This window comes from Scyliorhinus canicula, chromosome 1, assembly GCF_902713615.1.
Source record: "Scyliorhinus canicula chromosome 1, sScyCan1.1, whole genome shotgun sequence".
Taxonomy (NCBI): Eukaryota; Metazoa; Chordata; class Chondrichthyes; order Carcharhiniformes; family Scyliorhinidae; genus Scyliorhinus; species Scyliorhinus canicula.
The window spans coordinates 136,625,317-136,645,991 of NC_052146.1; the positions used below are offsets into that span (position 1 = coordinate 136,625,317).

Consider the following 20,675-nt stretch of genomic DNA (forward strand, 5'->3'; position numbering starts at 1 on the left):
TAGCGAATGGGTGTGAAGGGGAATGCCTTGCCTGCAACGATGGTGGAAACGGATTCAACTGTAGCGATCAAAAGGGCATTGGATAAGCACCTGAAGAAAACAAATTGCAACACTGTAGAGGAGTGCGATTAAAACAATAAATAAAAACAAAACACTGTGGATACTGGAGAACTGAAATAAAAACTAAAGGCTGGAAAAAATGAGGTCTGACAGCATCTGTGGAGAGAAACAAAGTTAAGGTTTCACACCCAATATGACTTCTTTGGAACCTCGTGGAGCCTTGCAAAGAGCTGACACCGGCTGGACAGGCCAAATGGACTGCTTCTGTGTTAAGACATTAATTATTCTTAATGATCAGAGAAGCGTTGGCATTCAGCAATCTCCTTCAATCAAATAACATGACGTAGAGATGCTAGTGTTGGACTGGGGTGGGCACAGTAATAAGTCTTAACAGCATCAGGTTAAAGTCCAATAGGTTTGTTTCGAATGACTAGCTTTTGGAGCACAGTAAGAAGTCTTACAACACCAGGTTAAAGTCCAACAGGTTTGTTTCAAACACGAGCTTTCGGAGCACGGCTCCTTCTTCAGGTGCATTCACCTGAAGAAGGAGCCGTGCTCCGAAAGCTCGTGTTTGAAACAAACCTGTTGGACTTTAACCTGGTGTTGTAAGACTTCTTACTGTGCTCACCCCAGTCCAACGCCGGCATCTCCACATCATAGCTTTTGGAGCGCAGCTCCTTCCTCAGTTGAGGAAAGAGCTTCGATCTGAAAGCTAGTGATTCAAAACAAATCTGTTGGACTTTAACCTGGTGTTGTAAGACTTCTTACTAAATCAAATAACAAGCCCTGTAAAATGTGCTGCCTGGATTTAGCTGAATGATCCAGGGGTTGTTGTATATTCCAGCCTGATATCTCACGGTAAACAAATCCTTTTCCAGCAGTCACATGATAAGAGTTTGTACTGTGGTCACTCTGATTGGAATCCACCTGTTGGGACTGAATCAAATCCGTTCTCAGAAATCCAACCGCACCTAGACATCGCTCTCTCCTCCCTAGAAGCTCCAACACTGTCTCTGCCATCAGTCTGGCTCTTTTACCCAATACCTCCACCTGACTCTGCCTCTGCCTCTCCCTCTGCTGCCTGCTTCCTGGCTCTGGGAGGGAGGGGGAGGTCAAAGGTAGCCAGCATCAGTCAGGTGATGTTAACACATGACGGCGTCAACCAAACCTGCTTGCCGTCCAAATGCTGATGGACGTGCGAGTCGACCAATGGAGGCGTGGGCCGAGGGAGAGGGCTGCCAACGCGCCGGAGGCGTTCAGCCAATGAGCGGCGAGGCAGGTGAGTTCAGCTAGGTTGCACGGCGCGGGGAGGCAGAGCTCGAGCGGCGCCCAGACCGAGTGAGGGCTCCTCGGGGCCGGTCTTCCCTCTCCTTTCCTTCCCCTTCCTTTCCTCCCGAGCCCCGCGATATGTCCATTCAGTATGCGGACGAGGAGCCGCTGGCCGGCAGCTACGGGGTGGTGGACTCTTTCCCCAAAGACTTCGGTTATGGGGTGGAGGAGGCCGACATGGAAGGCAGCGAGTCGCAGTCGGACAGCAAGCCCCGCATCCTGCTGATGGGCCTCAGGCGCAGCGGCAAGTCCTCCATCCAGAAGGTGGTCTTCCATAAGATGTCCCCCAATGAGACCCTCTTTCTGGAGAGCACCAACAAGATCTACAAGGACGACATCTCGAACAGCTCCTTCGTCAACTTCCAGATCTGGGATTTCCCCGGCCAGGTGGACTTCTTCGACCCCACCTTCGACTATGAGATGATCTTCAGGGGCACCGGGGCTCTCATCTTCGTTATTGACGCGCAGGTAAACCGATTGCACCCCCAGTGTTGACTGAGGACTTTCCCATTGCACCCAGCCGCTTGAAACCAATGATGTCATTTGTTTAAGATGGAGGGGAGGGAGCTGGTAACTTGTTCAGGTCTTAATCTCTCCCTCTGTGGTCACTGCACAGCTCTAAACATTTTCAATCAGGTTTCATGGTATTGCTTTTTTCCAACAAAATAAATCCCCCCCCCCCCCCCCCCCCCCATCCCAGGTCTCCAAAACATAGGACATCTATTTGTCCATTTAGCCTCACCATTTCTTGAAGCATGCTGTGATTACATGGGTAAATTGAAGGAGCTTTGCTGTGAATAAGCCCTAAATTAGTTTGTTTTTCACCCAATGTGTGCTACAGTTAGTACAGTTCTGCTTTTGCCTATTCTGTTCTCCCATTTGCAAAGCTGGTGCATACGTTACACTCGTGATTTAACATCAGTTTTTCAGAGGGGTTAGCAAATTTCTTTTGAAGCGGCTTTGTTGATGCATAGATAAAACAATAGACAAAATACACTGCATCTTTGGTGTCCGTGTGAACCAAACTCAGCTTTTCATTGTGGCAAATTGTGTTGCAGTGCAAGTGCGCAATTGCCAGATTATTTTTTTTAGTTCATTCATGTGATCTGGGTGCCTCTAACAATTTTTCTGATCCCTAATTGTTGTTGAGAAGGTGGAACTGAAGTGCTGCCTTGAGCCACTAGATTCCAATTGGTGGAGGCACTCTCACAATGTTGTTGGAAAGGGTGTTCCAAGATTTTGACCCAGTTATGATTAAGAAGCAGCAGTAAACTGCCAAGGTGGCGGTGATGGTACCTGTGAGCCTGCTGCCACTGTCCTTCCAGGTGGCAGAGGTTTTTGGCCTTGGGAGGTGCTGTTGAAGAAGTCTAGGTAGGTTTGCTGTGCATATTGCTGTCTCTGTTTGCTAGTGTTGGAACATCTGAAATTCAGTGCTTTTGTCCATTTTGGACCATGGTGGTAATGAGGACTGGAGCTGAGTGGGCCTGGCAGATTACAGACTGAGCATTGGTGATCAGGATATTGTTATGCAAGTACTGCTTGATAACACTAATGCCAACCCCATTCGTTACTTTGCTGCTGATTGAGAGTAGGCTAATGGTGAGGAGGTAGTTGTCATTTGTCAGTTGGATTTGTCATGCTTTTTGTGGACAGGGCGCATACCTGTTTTTTTTTGTGGATGGGGGTTAATTTTCCATTTGGGTAGATGCCAGTTCTGTAGGTATATTAATGGAGCCTGACTAGAGGTGTGGCTAATTCTGGAGCACTGCAGCCAAGATGCTGTTCGGGCCCATAAGGTTAGTTGTAGCCAGCACACTCTACTGTTTCTTGATATTACTGTTGTCCGGCATCTGAGGTGGAGACTTCAACAGAAGGTAAGTGATCTCATCCATTCGACACATCGGCAGCTTGTGGTTACAAACACTTCAGCCTTGTTTTTTGCCTTCGCAAGCTGGACTCTGCCCCCATTGAGAATAGAGAGATTCATGGAGCATCAGTCTCCATTAGTTGTTTAACTGTCCACCACTATTCATGACTAGGGCTGCAGAGCTTTGATATGATATGTGGTTGTGTTTCTTTTTAGCTGTCTGCATGTTGCTTCGGTTGGTTAACATGCATGTAGATTTTTGTAGCTTCACCAGGTTGACACCTTGTTTTTAGGTATGACTAATGCTGGTCTTGGCACACATTGAACAAAGGTTAGTCTCCTGGCTTGATACGAATGAGAAAGTGATGGATTTGTTAGGTAATGAGGCTACATATATGTACTGGGGTAAATACAATTCTGCTAGATCAGTTCAAAATCTATTCTATTTAGCACAGTGGTAGTGCTGCACGACACAAGAGAGAATGTTTTCGTGTGAAGAAGGAATTTTGGACCCACAAGTGTTGTGTGGTGGTAAGTTTTATTGATTCTGTCACGGACTGATGCACTTGCCACAAGTAGATGGGTGAGGATGAGGTCAAGTAAATCTTTGTCCCCTGTGTTGGTTCTCTGATCATTTGCCATCAGGACACTGGCCAGAGTGGTAGCTGGCATTCAGTGTGAGGCTTTCTAGCCCATATTCGACTTGCTGCCATGAACCTTCATGCAGTCGCAACTTGATGTTGAGGACTCTTGAATGTATACCATTCTTATCACCACCTGTGGTGGATTTGTTATTTTGACTTATTCCGGGATAGTGATGGGAAGGTATGAAAGTGAAGATTCGGTGAGTATGACTGTTGGGCTGTTGCTTGACTAGTCTGGGATAGTTCTCCAGCTTTGACACAAGTGCCCAGAAGAGGACTGTGCAGTGTTGACTAGTCTGGGTGTGCCTTTGTTGTGTCTGAATCTATTGGCTAGGTCAAGATAAATGGTGTGAGACATCTTCAAGTGGATAATGTTTGTACTATAATTGGATTAAAGCAAATTTAATAGCTTATTTGTATAGTGTCAAATTGCAGAGATTTCCTGGAGATCTAACACTGATTTATTTTTATATAGCATAGCACCATTAATTTAATAGAATGCCCCAAGGTGGTTTACAGGTGAATTAGTAAACAAAATTATATCATGGCAAGGAGATATTAGGCCAAATGACCAAAAACTTTTAAAGATGTAGTTTTTAAGGAATGTGTGTCTGAAGGGAAGGAAGTGAGATAGAGGGTATGAGATGTTTGGGGAGGGAATTCCAGACCTTCGGTCCTAGGCAGCTGAAGGCCAGCCACTAATGGTGGAGCAATTAAAATCAGAGATGTTCATGAAGTCAAAATTAGATGAGCACTGATATCTACTCCGATTGTGGGTCTGGTGGGATGACAGAGATGGGGAGGGTTCAGGGAGCTAGAGGAGATTAGAAATAGTGAGGGTTGTAGGGACAGGAGGTGATTAGTAACCATGGAGTGATTTGAAAACTAATCAAGATGTTGACTGGGAGCCAGTGCATGTCAACAAGCACTGGGTTCATAAGTGAACAAGGCATGATATGTGTTAGACACCGGTATCAGAGTTTTCGACAATCTCAAGTTTCAGGTGAGTAGAATGTTGGGAGACCAGCCGTGGGTGCTTTGGAATAGTTAAGTCTAGAGGTAACCAAGGCAAACATGAAAAGCCAATCAAGATGCAGAATCTGGCTATGTTCTGTCTCAGGAATACTAGTCTTATTGGTACTTATAATTTCATGTGCTAAGGAAAACAAATGTACGTATGCATCCATTCTTTTCACATTTATTTGCATCGTGGAATCCCCATTGCTCAAACAAATGCTGTGAACTAATGTATTATGTAATTGTGAAATGTCACATGCGTTTCAGCAGTGCTTAAGTGGAACATTACTGTGGCCACAAGAGCAGGCCAGAGACTGGAAATGCTGCAACAAGAAACTTACCACCTGACTCCCTAAAGCCTGTACACCATCTACAAGGCACAAGTGACGAGTGTAATGAATACTCTCCACTTTGGGGGATTAGAGAAGCTTCTTGGATGATGTTGGGGCTAGACATTATCAAAGCAGCCCACTTGATTAACGGCCCATCCACCAGCGTAAACATTTATCAGCTGCACCACGGACGCACAATAGCAGCAGTGTTTACAATCTACAAGATACACTGTAACAACTCACTAAAGATTCTTTCAACAGCATCTTCCAAACCTGCAACCTATGGTTATGGGTCAGGGTTTAAAGAACCCCAAAGTGTATCATGGAGTTCACCTGATCCACAACTTTTCATAGATTGTGGTATGGGGCACGCATGGCCCACTCTACAGGTGTGGTCCAGCAGAAATGGAAAAGCAATTTTTAAAGCAAAACAATGTTTATTCTATGAACTCTAGTTAACCTTTTTGAAACCGTGAACATCTTAGCAACCATCAATTCACATACAAGCCCCAAAGACTACAACAATGAGTAAAACTTAATAACTTCCCAAATAACATCCAGAAGAAACACCTTTAACAGAAGCACATCAGGTTTACATTCACTACTGAGAACCATTTATAATTCTGAATTCACCAAATGATCAAGAGATAGTCTTTTGATGGCAGAGAGAACAGCAGTACACCTGCTTGGTCTGGCTTCAGCTCCAACACTGAAAACGAAACCAAAACACACCCTGCAGCAAACAGCCTAAAACGAAAGTAAAAAGCTGACAGTCAGCCCAGCTCCACCCACACTCTGATATCACTAATAAACACCTATTTCTTAAAGGTACTCTCACATGACAACTCCCCCCCCCCCCAAGAAAAAAACCCCTTCAAGATGGTTTAATTTTTCACCTTTTCACCATTCCTTAAGAAATGCACACAGTAAAAAAAAACAACACACGCAAACAGATATAATAATATAGTCCATTTTCGTTCTTCTTCCTCCAACTGAAATACTTCTTGATTGACAGTCTCTTTGAACAAGAAGGTCCTTGCACATTCCGTCCTTTTCTCTACGCCTCGGCATTACTCTTTAAAGTCAGAAACTTAAGAGTCCCTTGTAATTCTCCAACACATAGAGCATTGGTTACCATAGCTTTCAGGCAGTCAAATGCCTGTTGAAACTCCGCTGTCCATTGAAATTTGCGACGTTTCTTCAGCAAGTCCATCAGTGGAGTAATCAAGCTGCAAAACCTTTGCACAAATGTTCGATCAAATCCACTCATGCCAAGAAATTGCATTATTTCCCTTTGTCTTGAGGGTTTCGGAAACTCCTCAACAACTGTTGGTTTCACATCCCGTGTGACCATTCGATCCTATTCGATTGTATGGCCAAGGAAAGTGACTTGAGCTTTTCCAAATTCACTTTTGGCTAGGTTTATCACCAAACCCGCCTCCTGAAGTCAATCGATCAGATGTTTGAAATGTTCTGTCCATGTCTGGACATCTGGCTGAAAATTACCAGATCGTCGATGTATACCGCACAATTGGGTGATCCTAAAACAAATCTGTTAGTTAACCGTTGAAATGTGACAAATGGCATAACTTTGAATTGGTATACACTTGAGAATTCTAGTTCTTTTTGCCCTCAGTCTGGTCTCAGTAAAATGACCAAGTCGGATTGTAGGTAACAACTTTAATTTAATTGCGCGTCTTGCAAGTTGACTCGCTCTGCCTGGGTCTTGTCGAGTCCCCAGAGTGAGTGAATCAGAGAACAAAGAAACTTGGTCTCATGTACATTGGTAAAAAAAATGAGGTTATGCACACGACCAAATAACGTAACTTGGCAATTGTAGGGTTTCTATAGATTCCCTTACATTCCTTAACCTAGCCATATAAGGTAACCTTAGCAATTAGTGGTCCCAATAGGCTGCCCTCACATTCTTTTTACCTGAGGCTCCTGTGATCACCCATCCCCCTCACCATGATGCTCTTGACTTAGCCTGACTTCCCACAATGCTTCAGTGCCATCCCCTTTTGTTCATTTCCTCATTCCCTCCTTATATCATTCTATGATAACTACTGATCCACCCCCTAATATTTCCTTCTGCTGTATCCGGTATCCGCCTCCTTAATCCTCTTCCAGGAAAATTCTCCGCTGCGATGCCAGCTCTCGCTGTAATGCCTCGTCGTCTGTCGGGTGTTCATGGGTCCTAACCATCAAGATTTTAGGGGTGCTTATTTGCTCCAGTGCAACCTGTACTCTGCCTATCACGCATTTAACGATGGCTAGGCTTACAAGGATGCAACAGAGTGCGACGGCTAAGTACATGGCCATGTTTATCATCCAGTCCGTCCACCCTCCGAATCCTCAACTTCCCAGGAACCTTACTTGCTCATGCCCTCTAAGTGGTCCCGTATCCGGTCCATGAATTTAGTGATGCTGGCGATTAGGTCCTGAACTCCCATGGTACATTTTCCATTTATGATGGCGCATACCCAACCTTCACGGGCCAGGAGATAGTCAAGGGTGTATCGGTTCTGCATGGTAAACAATCGTAGTTGGGACAATTCTTTCGTGATTGTCCCAAGAGCTTCCAATGTTTTGTTTCCCAAAATAGTGAGGCCACAGATGAAGTAGTTCCGATTGTTGACTGCCACAGAACCCCCCCCCCCCCCCCCCCCCCCCCCCCACGCCTCCCAACATCAGGACACTTAGGATTCCCCATCCTGCTGAGTGGCCCCGGTTGGGCTCTAGGAGCTGGGTTTTTTCCAGTTCTTACAGAATTCTGCTGAGACTGCCCGGTGTGCCAGTCGATGGTGATGGGTCCACTCGGAGGGGTAGGGGACTGTGGTGGGGACTAGAGTTCTGATAGCGATTTGTCGGGGAAATGGTGTGGACAAAACATTGGTCGCTGTGACATTAAAGAAGTAGAATCCGTTGTCTGTGTACAAGCTAGCATCACAGCCAGTGTATCGGTTGATCAGGAATCTCCCAGTGGCCCAGTTCATCCGGCTTCTGGATGCCCATTTAGCCTCCCAGGCAATGTGGAAGGCCCTGCTTCCAGCAGTTATGTGAGAGATGAAAGGAAAAATGCTGGAAAATCTCAGCAAGTCTGGCATCATCTGTAGGGAGAGAAAAGAGCTAGCGTTTCGAGTCCGATGATTCTTTGTCAAAGCTAGGAGGCTCCAGCATCCACAGTAATTTGCTTTTATTACGTTATGTGAGAGACATTTGCCCAATCACAGGAGCTGGAGGCCTGCTCTCAACAGAACGCAGGTGGTGTTGTGACAGACGCATTGACCTAACGTCTGGGTTACTTGACACTTTCTAACAAAACAGTTTTCGTACGACCGGGGGTCTCTATTGGGAGAGAAGTGGTTGGGTATGTATGCCTTCCACCTTTGGAGCTTGTCATAGTGTGAATGGGAATTATCCCGGGGAAGGGGAAGGCAAATTGCTGGTGGGGCTGAATCAGTGTCATAAGGGAGAGTAACCTGCTTGGGCGGTGGCTGGGAACACTGGCAGTGAACCACCACTTGGGAAGTTCCCCAGAGTGGTGAAACCGAAAATAATCTGAAATGAAATGAAAATCGCTTATTGTCACGAGTAGGCTTCAATGAAGTTACTGTGACAAGCCCCAGTCACCACATTCCACGCCAGTCTGGGGAGGCTGGTACGTGAATCTGGTCACCGAGGCGGGGTCTGGGCACAGACAACCTGTCCTCATGCATGTGGTGATAGGTCAGGAGGAAGAGATTCATGGTCCCCAGGTCCCCTTTTTGGGTCCTAAGTGAAGTGAGTAGGCTTTCCGATACCTCGCGTTCCCGTCGTGCCTCCCGCTTTACTCTTCCGTCTTATCACGATTTTCCCTTCCGCCCGTACAATCTCCACCTATCCCCACCTCTCGGCATGATTTTACCTTTTATAGTACCAGTCTCGTTACATCCAAAATCAAATTTACATTTAGTCCAAAAACAGGGCCATGTCCATACAGCTTTTCCTTCCAAACGTCTGAACCGAAGGAGTTGTTTCATTAGTCCCTCATAGTTTGTTAACCTCGTGACCTTCCATGAGCCGGTATCATGCCCCTGTGCGTGAGGACAGTGGAGAACGTCACCTCTGCATAAGTGAAATGTCCTTGAAGATTGGTCCCGACGACAGGATGAAATAATTTTGTCCCTCCCCATTCCTTCCTGTGGGATTGCGACGATCGGGACGAGGTAGAAGACGGCCCAGGTGGCCCCCATCCAAACTGACATGCTCCAAACCTGTAAGACAGTCCTGGGGAAAGGGGCAGGTTAGTGACCGACCTTCTTGCAGTGGTGGAGGTGGACCCAAGCACTCCGCCCTTCTACTTTAGCTGCAGTGGGGGTAGTAAGGAGAACTTGGAAGGGCCCCTCCCACTGAGGTGCTAACCCTTTCTGAACCCAATTTTTTTTACCATGACATAACTTCGAGGCCTGGAGGCGAGCTAGACAATAGGGTCGGTATCAAGTGAACCGCTTTAACCTGGCCATGGAGTTCCTTGAGAGCTTTGGTGAGGGATATGATATAAGTCGTCTTTTCTTCAGTCATGTGTTGAAACTGGACCAGTTTGGGGACCTTTTGGTTCCAGTGGGTTTTGAGGAGCCTGCCATTAAGGATCTCAGCAGGAGAGAGTCGGGCTGGTCCTGCGGGTGTAACCCGCAGCTGGAAAAGGGCAACAGGGAGCAACTTAAGCCATGTTAACCCCGTTTCCGTTCTCAGTTTAGCTCACTTGGTTTTGAGAGTCTGATTGTGTCTTTCAATGAGCCCGGCGGCCTGTGGCCTATTTGCACAGTGTAACTGTCGGCGTATGCCCAGTTGGGGGCAGAACTCCTTGTTAATCTGACTGATAAAGTGGGATCCATTGTCGGAACTTAACTGAGTGGGTATTTCGTACCGGGAATGATTTCTCTCATTAGAACCTTAACCACAGAAGCAGCTTTGTAATTGGTAGCCGGATATGCCTCAATCCATTTGCTGAATACGTCCACAATAACCAAAACATATTTATAACATTGACATCTTTCCAACTCTAATCCATCTGGAGCGTTTCAAAGGGACCACTGGGCAACAGGGTTTTCCTCATCTCGCAGGCCCTTGCCGGTGTTATACTGCTGGCAAATCAAACCGGTTACTTATACGCTGGGCAAGCACCTGTATTTTGGGATGCCACCAAGTGTCCAGTAGCAAGTCGCTAGTCCCCTGAGCCCCACAGTGAGTTGTAAAGTGTACACATTCGATGACCCACAACGCTAGCGTATCGGACATGCAAGTCTGATGTGCTGGAGTGGTCCATAAACAAGATACAGGATCATATGTACAACCTAACTGTTTCCACATTTGCTTATCGCCCTCGGGAGCGTCCTCCTGTAACCTTATGACGTCTTGGATGGTTGGCATTGGCTTGTTAGAGACAGACCTGTGTCTTGCAGAGCTTTTGGTCTGACTCATCATCTTGGGCACCACCACCTGCTGAGTCTGCGCTGCTGTCCGCGCCTCATGATCTGCGCGTCCGTTACCAACATCAACCGGGGTCTTAACTGTTCATGTGGGCAGCGCATTTAATAACAGAAATCTGCACGCGCATAAGGAGGGCCTGCAGTAGGTCATTAACTAACCTTCGGTGGGATATCTCCGTCCTTGCTGAGGTGAGGAATCCCCTATTTTTCCAGAGTTGTCCAAAGTCATGGACTACCCTGAGCATACCTCGAGTTGAGGAATTGAACAAATGAATGTGATAAAAAATAGGATTATTAGTTAAAATAGTATAGATAATAGGGCCTGTCCGATGGTAGTGAGCTCACAGACAGAGAACAAAGGAATTTAGCAAAGCCTGGCTAGAGAAGGGGGAGGGTAGCCTCATGGAGAGAATGGTGAAAACGATACTGGGTAACAAGGGGCCCAGGATTGAGAAATGCAAAGTGACCCAATCGGGATATATGGCCAGGTCAGGAGGTGTATAGAATGACCAATGGGAAGCTTATATGTGAATCTTACTGTGATTTTGAATATATCTGTAGAGACCCTTTGTCCTCGGTCTCTCTCGCTCTGGGCTCCCAGAAGACGGCTGTGTGTGTGTTCTGAGGTCCTACGAGTAAGCCAGCCTTGCAAGTTGCTTATTATTAAATGATACTATACCTACAAATCCATCTCTCATTTTATTGAGCCAGACTACCGGGTGAAGAATTTAACTATCAACAGAGTCGGTATAAATATTCACTCAATGGTCCGTCCCAAGTATGCAAGCACGGGGGAGGGCAAAGAGTTCAGCTTGCTGGGCCCAGAAGGGGGGTTGGAAAGCTGCCGATTCAATGATCAGACCATCCTGATCCACTATCGCATACCCTGAAAGTTTTTGGCCGGTCGGGCTGACCAACGCGCTGCCATTGACATAGAACAGTACAGCACAGAACAGGCCCTTCGGCCCTCGATGTTGTGCCGAGCAATGATCACCCTACTCAAACCCACGTATCCACCCCATACCTGTAACCCAGCGCACCCCCCCCCCCAACCTTTTTTTTAGGACGCTATGGGCAATTTAGCATGGCCAATCCACCTAACCCGCACATCTTTGGACAGTGGGAGGAAACCGGAGCACCCGGAGGAAACCCACGCACACACGGTGAGGACGTGCAGACTCCACACACACAGTGACCCAGCCGGGAATCGTCATGTCAGGTTGATCTAACGGGGCATCTGTCAAATCCTCCCGTACTGTAGTATCTTCCTGAATCAGTGTCAGACAGTTGTGGCCAGGTACCTCTTCATGATCAGGGGGTCTGCTAAGACAGCAAGCTGGGTTGATAGTGGTACAATATTTAAATCTCAGCCGAGGATTATATAAGAGATATATTTTGTACCTATTCTGACGAGCCGTAGTGAGATGCTGAGTCTGCAGCTGCCCTAACAGTGCAGTGACCGAGTGAGAGCTGTACATGGTAATGTCTTGTTGGAGTGTTATATTGGCGGTGGCCTGTAAACTGTTGTATATGGCTGTCAGAATCTGGGTGCAAATAGGGTGACTCAGAGCCACCGGATCAAGTTTGGAAGAGTAGTATGCCACCGGCCGATGCTAATTTCCATGTTGCTGGGTTAGTATCACCGTTGCGCACCCCTCCAAAATAGTACAGTACAACTGGAACGGTCGGTGATATAAGGGCTTGTTCAGGGCTGGGGCTTGTAATAAGGCTTGCTTTAAGAGACGGAAGGCGTCGAGGGCCTTAGTAGTGAGAGTGAAAGTGCCTTCCTTGCTGGTGTAAGGCGTCAGCAGCTTAGTATAGACACCAATATTTGGTATCCACTGCCTGCAATAATTTACCATGCCCAGCCATTGATGGACCTCCTTTGCTGTGGTAAGAGCGGGAAATTGGCATATAGGTTCAATTCGACTGATTTTGAGACTTCTTTCTGTGGCTGTGAGTAGGACCCCCAGGAACGTGACCTTCGTCTGGGCCACCAGTACCTTGGATTGTGAAACAACATAGCCCAGTGAGGACAGTTGGTTTAATAATTGTATCACGTCTTCCCTGTTACTGGGCTCATCGGGACTGACTATCAATAGGTCATCTACGTACTGTACGAAAGTAGAACCATGTTTCAAATTCAGAGTCTGGAGTTGAGTCTGCAGACATCTAGAGAAGAGCGTAGGAGAGTGAACAAATCCCTGCGGAAGTTGGGTCCAGGTATACTGCTGTCCATTGCAGGTGAAGGCAAACAAATACTGGCTTTCAGGCGTGAGTGGGAGAGCAAAGAAAGCGTGTTGGAGGTCGACTATGGCGAAGACCCGGGCCCGAGCTTGGATTTGAGCCAGTATGTGGGCGGGATTAGGGACGAGGGCATGTAATGGCTGCGCAATGGCATTAATTGAACGCAAGTCCTGTACTAGCCGGTACTGGTCTGGTGTGCCTGGTTTGGGCACCGCAAGTATGGGTGTGCTACATTCTGATAGGCAAGGGACCAGAATACCCTGTTGCAACAGTTCTTGGATTAATTTGGCTATAGACGGGATGGCTTGGGGTTTTGGGGAGTATTGCCGAATGGAGGGCAGCGTCACATGGTCTTTAATTGCTACCTTTATGGGTGTAACCTTCGCTTGTCCCACCTGTGACAGGTGATCTGCCCAAACCTGTGGGTTGACATGTTCCAAAGCATCGCGCCCCAGATGATGCTGGAGTCAGATGTTAACCGTCTCAGGGGCCTCGGAGTACCATATGGAAGTGCCGTCTGGCAGTACTTGGAGTGCGTGCTTTGTGGGATTCGATTGGTCCACTGCCGCCCTCACTATAGGCCCCAGATCCTTTGCATGGTATTGGTTGTGGACATGGTGTGTAATATGGGGGGGGCCACGGAAGCTGAGTGTTGCCATAAATGTGGTGGTATTGTAACAAAGTCGGCTGTACCTTCTTGTCCCGTGACTGTGGCTGTAATCGTGATTGGCCATTCAGTCCCAATTAACGACCGATATTTGTCCTCTAACCCCCGGCTCTGTCCGGTTCTGTCATAAGCTAGGGTAATGTGGTGCAGTGAATGTTCAATTTCCAAAACCCACCACTGGGCTCTAGTAGAGACATAGAACTGTTGTCTCGGCCTCTATGGTTGAACCGTTACCCCCTCGTCCCCACATTCTAGCCATAGCTGGAAGATGCACAGTAGATCTCGGGCCAGCAAATTGCAGTCCAACACGGTGGTGACCACAAATTGATGATCTGTCGACTCATTCTCATAAGTTGTCCTCACCGCTTTTCAGAAATAAGATACTGACGCATCTGGCCTTGGAATCCCGACAAATGCTGGGTGTGGTCGGATAGTGGTAGTTGGAGTTCTGATTGCACCGAAGACATGGCTGCTCCGGTGTCGATCATAAATGGGTGATGTTGATCTCCTATCTGCAGAGAAACAATGGGTTATCTGTCCGAATGGAGAGTCTGTATGACTAAATTGGCTAGTCAGTCTTGTGGTGGGAAGGGGTTTGTTTGGGAAAAGTGGGTGTACCTCGTCTGTCCTCCGCTCGGTGGGTACCCCCTCCTTTGCATCGGGTATCCTCCTCCTGCCACCTGTCTTCTAAATGGGCATCCCTGATATCAGTGATCTGCGTGGCCACAATTGAAACGTGCATTGTTCTCTCTATATCCCGACCCTCTTCCCCGTCCCCTTCTCCCGGTGGACCAATGGCCCCTCAGAGGGGGTGGCAGTTGCAAGGTTGCTGGTGCATGCGGCGGGCCGTAGAGAGGGGCTGAAGGTCCATTTGGGTGGGTTTGATATCCTCCCCCGTGCTGATCCACCCACCCGAGGTCACAATAATGGGGCTCCAGCTGGTAAGCACCTACCTGCGTTCGGTTGGGGTCTCGGATCGTCCTGTTTCATTACATACCCAGTCTTAATGTTTCTACCTGGGCTTCCTTTTTGGCCTCTGCCCTCCTTCCAGTAAAATCTAACTGCCTGGGCCATCTGGGAAGGGTCGTTCTCTGTCCAATTCATGTTATTACATTTCACAGCGGTGGCCACGGAAGGTGGTAGGCAATGCATTAACATAGTGCAATATTGAGGGGAATTCTGACCATTTTAGTACGGCAAGTTGCCTGACTGCCCACGGTAGATTTCATTAAGGCGTTCCAAAAATTCCTCTGGCTTCTCAGTCTTTTTGGGTTTGATATCGAGGATGGCAGAGATGTTTATGGGCTTTTGAAATGTGGCACTTAGTGCATTCAGGATTTGTGCCCGTATTTCATCATCCAGGGCATGGGCCTGCTGAAATGCAGCGTGGTCGGCATAATTCAAGTGGTTGAGGTGGCTGCGGTATTCGGCTGGGGTTAAGACCTTTTGGACTAGGGCCCAGAGGCCCCTAGAGTCAGCTTGATAAACGGAGATGGTGGTTCTCAGTCCACAAAAGCAGCAGGAGATTTCTTCCTGTCTGAGATTGCAGCTAGAATAGCCATCATCTCACTGGGTCTCCACGGAAAATAAACATCTATCGTGGGCTGAGCTGCCGCTGTAGCGACATCAGGGTTGGGCATTTTCCGTAATCGGCAACTGTCTCGGAGTCTCGCTCGGGGATGCCAAAGGTGGTGCAGATGGGGGAGATTCAGCGGATTCCTCTGCCCCTTCAAGAGGCGTTGGAGTCCTCCCCTTCCGATTGGGGGGGGGGGGGGGGGCTCCGGTTCTTCAGAACCTTCCCTGTCCTCGTCCCGTGGTGACAGAATTTTCTGTCCTGTCATCTTGGTCTTAAGGGATCTAGGTCGTAGGCGTAATTGTTTTGGATGGTCTCTGATCCCTTTTTAATAGTTCAAGATCGGGTCCTCCAGCCAACCGGGCTTGTATAACGGGGCTTCCCTTTTGTAACGGGTGTCGGAGGTGAGGAAGTAGTACCCAAGCTATCATTTGAAGGGGCTGGTGTCGGTGCCTCCGAAGCTATTATGTGATCGGCCAGAGGGGGCAGAATTATCGTCTGGGCCTGTGAGACTGAGTCTAAAGGGACTGGAGTGGCCGGCATGATTTGAATCTGGGGAACAGCGACTGGATATAAATTATGATACCCTGGCGGCGCCGGAGGTGGTGCAGGCAATGCTGCTGGTGCCGTCAGGACCCTACTGGACTTGGTCCAAATCTCTAGGTCGTCGTCTACCTCTGTCAATGCTAGGCCAGCCATTGAACTACGTAGTCCATTTTGTTGACTCGAGTCTGCCCTGTTAGGTGTCTCCCTTTCTTTCTATGCGCGTTTTTTGAATGCACACTCCTTTTTCAGGATTTCCAGAGTTTTCTGGTTCCCCCTTCACTAATTGATATTCCCATTTTAAGGACATTTTCTTGCCAACTTGATAAGAGGGTTTTATCTTTCTCCTCTTGACAATAGTGTCTCCATAATCCAATTAACTCTTTCGTTTTCATACTTTGGTTCTTTTTCCAGATTTCTCCCTGAATTTTCTTAACAATTTCCAGATCTTTGGTTTCCCCTAGTGGCCATTCATCTCCCAATTTCTTTCTTAAAGTTGCCGACATTTGCCTAAAATCTCTTGCTTTGTCTGGATATGTGTCGCATAATGCTTGTAACGAACTACTTGAATCACTCGTGTTATCCAAACAATTCCCCATAATCTCGAACTATTCCTCAGACTGTGTTGTTCACCACTACAGTCCAAGAATACAATTTAACTTAATCAATTCTAGTTTTCAACACACACACGGAACTAAATTATCCATTGATATTCCCTCAGTTCTCCAATTGGCCCTTAACTGAACTATCTCTACGATATTCCCTCAGTTTCTAACTGAATTATCGCTAGGATATCCCCTCAGTTCTCAGTAACCCTCAGTCGTACCTACATCAACTGAATTTTAATTTCCTAATCCGCCAGACTGACCTTTGATCTCGTCGAGACGATCTTACCTGACCATGTGCGAGTGATCAAACTTTTATTAGATCATGATACAGAGGAAAACCGACACAGTAATTTCCCAGCTACTCATGTCGTGGGCCCATTTCCTCTCTCCCCGTCCGAGACTAGTTTAATTCTGATTTTGCAGACGACTGATGATCGTCTGCTGAGATCTCACTCCTAACACCAGATGAGAATTCGAGTTCTTTTTGCACTCAGTCTGGTCTCAGTAAAATTACCAAGTTGGATTGTAGGTAACAACTTTAATTTAATTGCGCGTCTTGCAAGTTGATTCACTCTGCCTGAGTCTTGTAGAGTCCCTAGAATGAGTGAATCACAGAACAAAGAAACTTGGTCTCATGTACATTGGTAAAGAAAATTAGGTTACGCACACAACCAAATAACGTAACTTGGCAATTGTAGGGTTTCTATAGGTTCCCTTACATTCCTCAACCTAGCCATACAAGGTAATCTGAGCAATTACTGGTCCCAATAGGCTGCCCTCGCATTCCTTTTACCTGAGGCTTCTGTGATCACCCATCCCCCTCACCATGATGCTCCTGACTTCCCACAATGCTTCAGTGCCATCCCCTTTTGTTCATTTCCTCATACCATCTGGAGTCACAAAAGCTGAAATCTCCTTCGCCCATTCGAATAAAGGTACCTGCCAGTAACCTTTAAGTAAATCCAATTTGGAAATAAAAGCTAACTTGTCCCACTTTCTCAATGCAATCGTCCAAACGTGGGATAGGATAAGAGTCCATTCTTGTAACTACATTAACCTTTCTGTAGTCCACACACAACCGTTGGGTACCGTCTGGTTTAGGTACCATCACTATGGGTGAGCTCCATTGGCTGCAACCTCCTTTAATTATGCCATTTTAAGCATACTCTCAATCTCTCAACCAGGGGCTGGTTTAGCTCACTCGGCTAAATCGCTGACTTTTAAAGCAGACCAAGCAGGCCAGCAGCACGGTTCAATTCCCGTACCAGCCTCCCCAGACAGGCGCCGGAATATGGCGACTTGGGGCTTTTCACAGTAACTTAATTGAAGCCTACTCTTGACAATAAGCCATTTTCATTTCTTTGTTAACCTGTGCCAATTTTAAAGAGGTAAGTCTGTATGGATGTTGTTTCATTGGAACAGCATTTTGCACATCAACATCATGTATAACCATTTTAGTACTTCCCAATTTATCTCTACAAACGTGCCCAGGTGATATCAATAACTCTTTGAGGTCAGTCCGTTTTTTCTCTGGAAGGAAACTCAACAATTTATCCCAATTTTCAAGAACACCCTTGTTTTCCAATTTAATTTGAGGTATGTCAAATGCCAAGTCATCTGGATTTGGTTCGTCACTTGAGTTAGAACCATTAAAACCTACTCCTTTTTCTCTCCTTCCCTTTCAAAATACCTTTTAAGTATATTCACGTGACACCCTCGGTGAGTCTTTCTTCTATCTGGTGTTTTACCACATAATTCACCTCACTTAATTTCCTTTCAATCTGATATGGTCCACAAAACCTAGCTGTTAAAGGTTCACCATCCACTGGTAACAATACTGAAACTTTATCGGCAATGGCAAAACTATGAACTTTGGATTTCTTGGCCGCTACCCGTTTCATCACATTTTGTGCAACTTTTTAAAATGTTGCCTAGCCAATTCACCTGCTCTATTTAATCGTTCCCTAAAATTTGACACTCTATCCAATAATGTAATTTCTGATTTCCCACTCACCAATTTTTCTTTGTTCAATTTAAGTGGTCCTCTTGCCTCATGACCAAAAATTAGTTCAAAAGGACTACATTTGGTTGACTCATTAGGTGCATCCCTAATTGCAAACAGTACAAATGGAATTCCTTTATCCCAATCCTCTGGATAATCTTGACAATAAGCCCTCAACATTGTCGTTAATGTCTGATGCCACCTTTTGTTTCTAACGCAACCTGCAATTCTGGATGTTACGCAGTTGATTTAAATTGTTTTATTCCTAAGTTATCCACAACTTCTTTGAATAACCTTGAGGTAAAATTTGATCCTACATCCGATTGTATTTCTGTGGGTAGTCCATATCAAGTACAGAATTTAAGTAACTCCTCCATAATCTTTTTAGCTGTAATATTACATTATGGAATGGCCTCTGGAAACCTAATAGACGCATCCATTATCGTCAAAAGAAATTGATTCCCACTTTTCGTTTTAGGAAGCGGTCCTACGCAATCAATTAGGACCCTTTTAAAAGGCTCCTCAAATGCTGGAATGGGTATTAAGGGCGCTGGTTTTATCACCGTGTGAAGTTTCCCTATCACTTGACATGTGTGACGTGATTGACAAAATTTAGCTGCATCTTTTATGTAGTCCAGGCCAATAAAAATGTTTTTGTATTTTAACTAGAGTTTTCCTTATTCCCAAATGACCTCCCACTGGTACCTCGTGTGCAACTCGCAACACCTTCTTTCTATACCCTACTGGCAATACTACTTGATGAACTTCTGCCCACTTTTCATCCGCCTGCATATGGAAAGGTCACCATTTTCTCATCAAGACATCACTTTTACGGCAATAACACTCTGGTATACACTCAGATTCCTCTTCCGTATATGCTTTCCGATCCATCCGTTTTATTTCTATATCTTTCTGTTGTAGCTCTGCCAATTTTCCTGAACTAAAAATATCCGTCTCATCCTCCACCTATTCTTGTTCTTTTCCAACCATCAGATAAAAAATCGTTTCTGATAATTGCACTTCAACTTCATCTTCACTCTTTGATTTCTCCTCTTGTCTTAACCTGTGACTTTGCAACCTTATTACTACACAATCTGGAAAAATACCAGGATATTCGTCCTTCAACACTTCAGTTGTCTGATTTTCCACTGGCTTATCAACCACAGTAGGCATCATTCCCATCTGCGATCCAGCTATATCATTACCCAAGATAAACTGTATTCCTGGACAAGATAGTTTCTCTATTACTCCTACCAACACTTCACCACTCTTCACTGGACTTTCCAACCTTCCCTTATATAATGGAACACTACTCCTCTCACCCTGAATTCCACATATCACCACCTTTTCTGGCAACATTCTTCCCAAACTACATAACTCCTCATCTCTTGCCATTAAAGATTGACTTGCTCCCGTATCCCTTAAAATTGTGACTTCTTTACCTGCTCCTCCTGATACACATGAGTAAACTTTACCCACACAAGTAAATTCTTCGAAGAGATCTGGCACCTTCTTATCAATCACCTCTTGATCAGGCTGTACAATCTTTTGCACCTCCTTCGTTTCACTTGAGCTTTCCTTTACCACTTTAACAAACCCCACTGTCTTATCCTGTTTTACCACATCAGCCTTCCCAGTGCTTTTCTTCAGCCACCAACACTGTGACTTTACATGGCCTTGTTTATTACAGTGAAAACATTTGATATTTTTCATTTCTTTTCCACCCTCCTGGATTTCTTTTTTAATCTGAGGTACACTCTCCTTATTATCTCCCATCAGATCACCTTTGCTTTTACCACTCGAGTATTTCTCATGTCCCCAGTTTCTATCACTCGCACGCTGAAACTGATGTTGGAAACCAAGCTTTGATTTATGATCTAATTCATAATAATCTGCTATTTCTGCTGCTAACGTCACAGTTTTAACCCTCTGCTCTTCCACATGAGTTCTCACTCCATCAGGAATTTAATTTTTAAACTCCTCCAAAAGCATAATTTCTCTGAGAGCTTCATGCGTTTGGTCTATTTTTAAAACCCTTATCCTCCTATCAAAATTACTGTTTGATCCTTTCAAATCCATGTATGTTTGACCAAATTCTATCCTTAAATTTCTAAACCTTTGTCTGTGGGCTTCAGGCACTCGTTCATATGCACCTAAGATGAATTTTGTCGTCTCCTCATACATCTCGGATACCTCCTCCGGTAGTGATGCAAACACCTCACATACCCACATATCCCGTGTCCGTTTTATTTGTTTAGCCACATTTTCAAATGAAACGAAAAAGGCTTCTGCCTCCTTCTCATCAAATCTTGGCA

The 20,675-nt window shown here is 45.9% G+C and overlaps 1 protein-coding gene across 2 annotated transcripts in view; it reads left to right on the plus strand.

Moving 5' to 3' along the window:
* The first annotated feature begins 1,340 nt into the window (after positions 1 to 1,340).
* Positions 1,341 to 20,675, plus strand: part of rragca (Ras-related GTP binding Ca) — a 66,988-nt gene continuing 47,653 nt past the window's right edge. For both annotated transcript variants that reach the window (XM_038800875.1, XM_038800883.1), the window contains exon 1: positions 1,341 to 1,857. In XM_038800875.1, the coding sequence (XP_038656803.1) occupies positions 1,468 to 1,857 (390 nt within the window). In that variant the 5' untranslated portion in view covers positions 1,341 to 1,467. The remainder of the gene's footprint in view (positions 1,858 to 20,675) is intronic.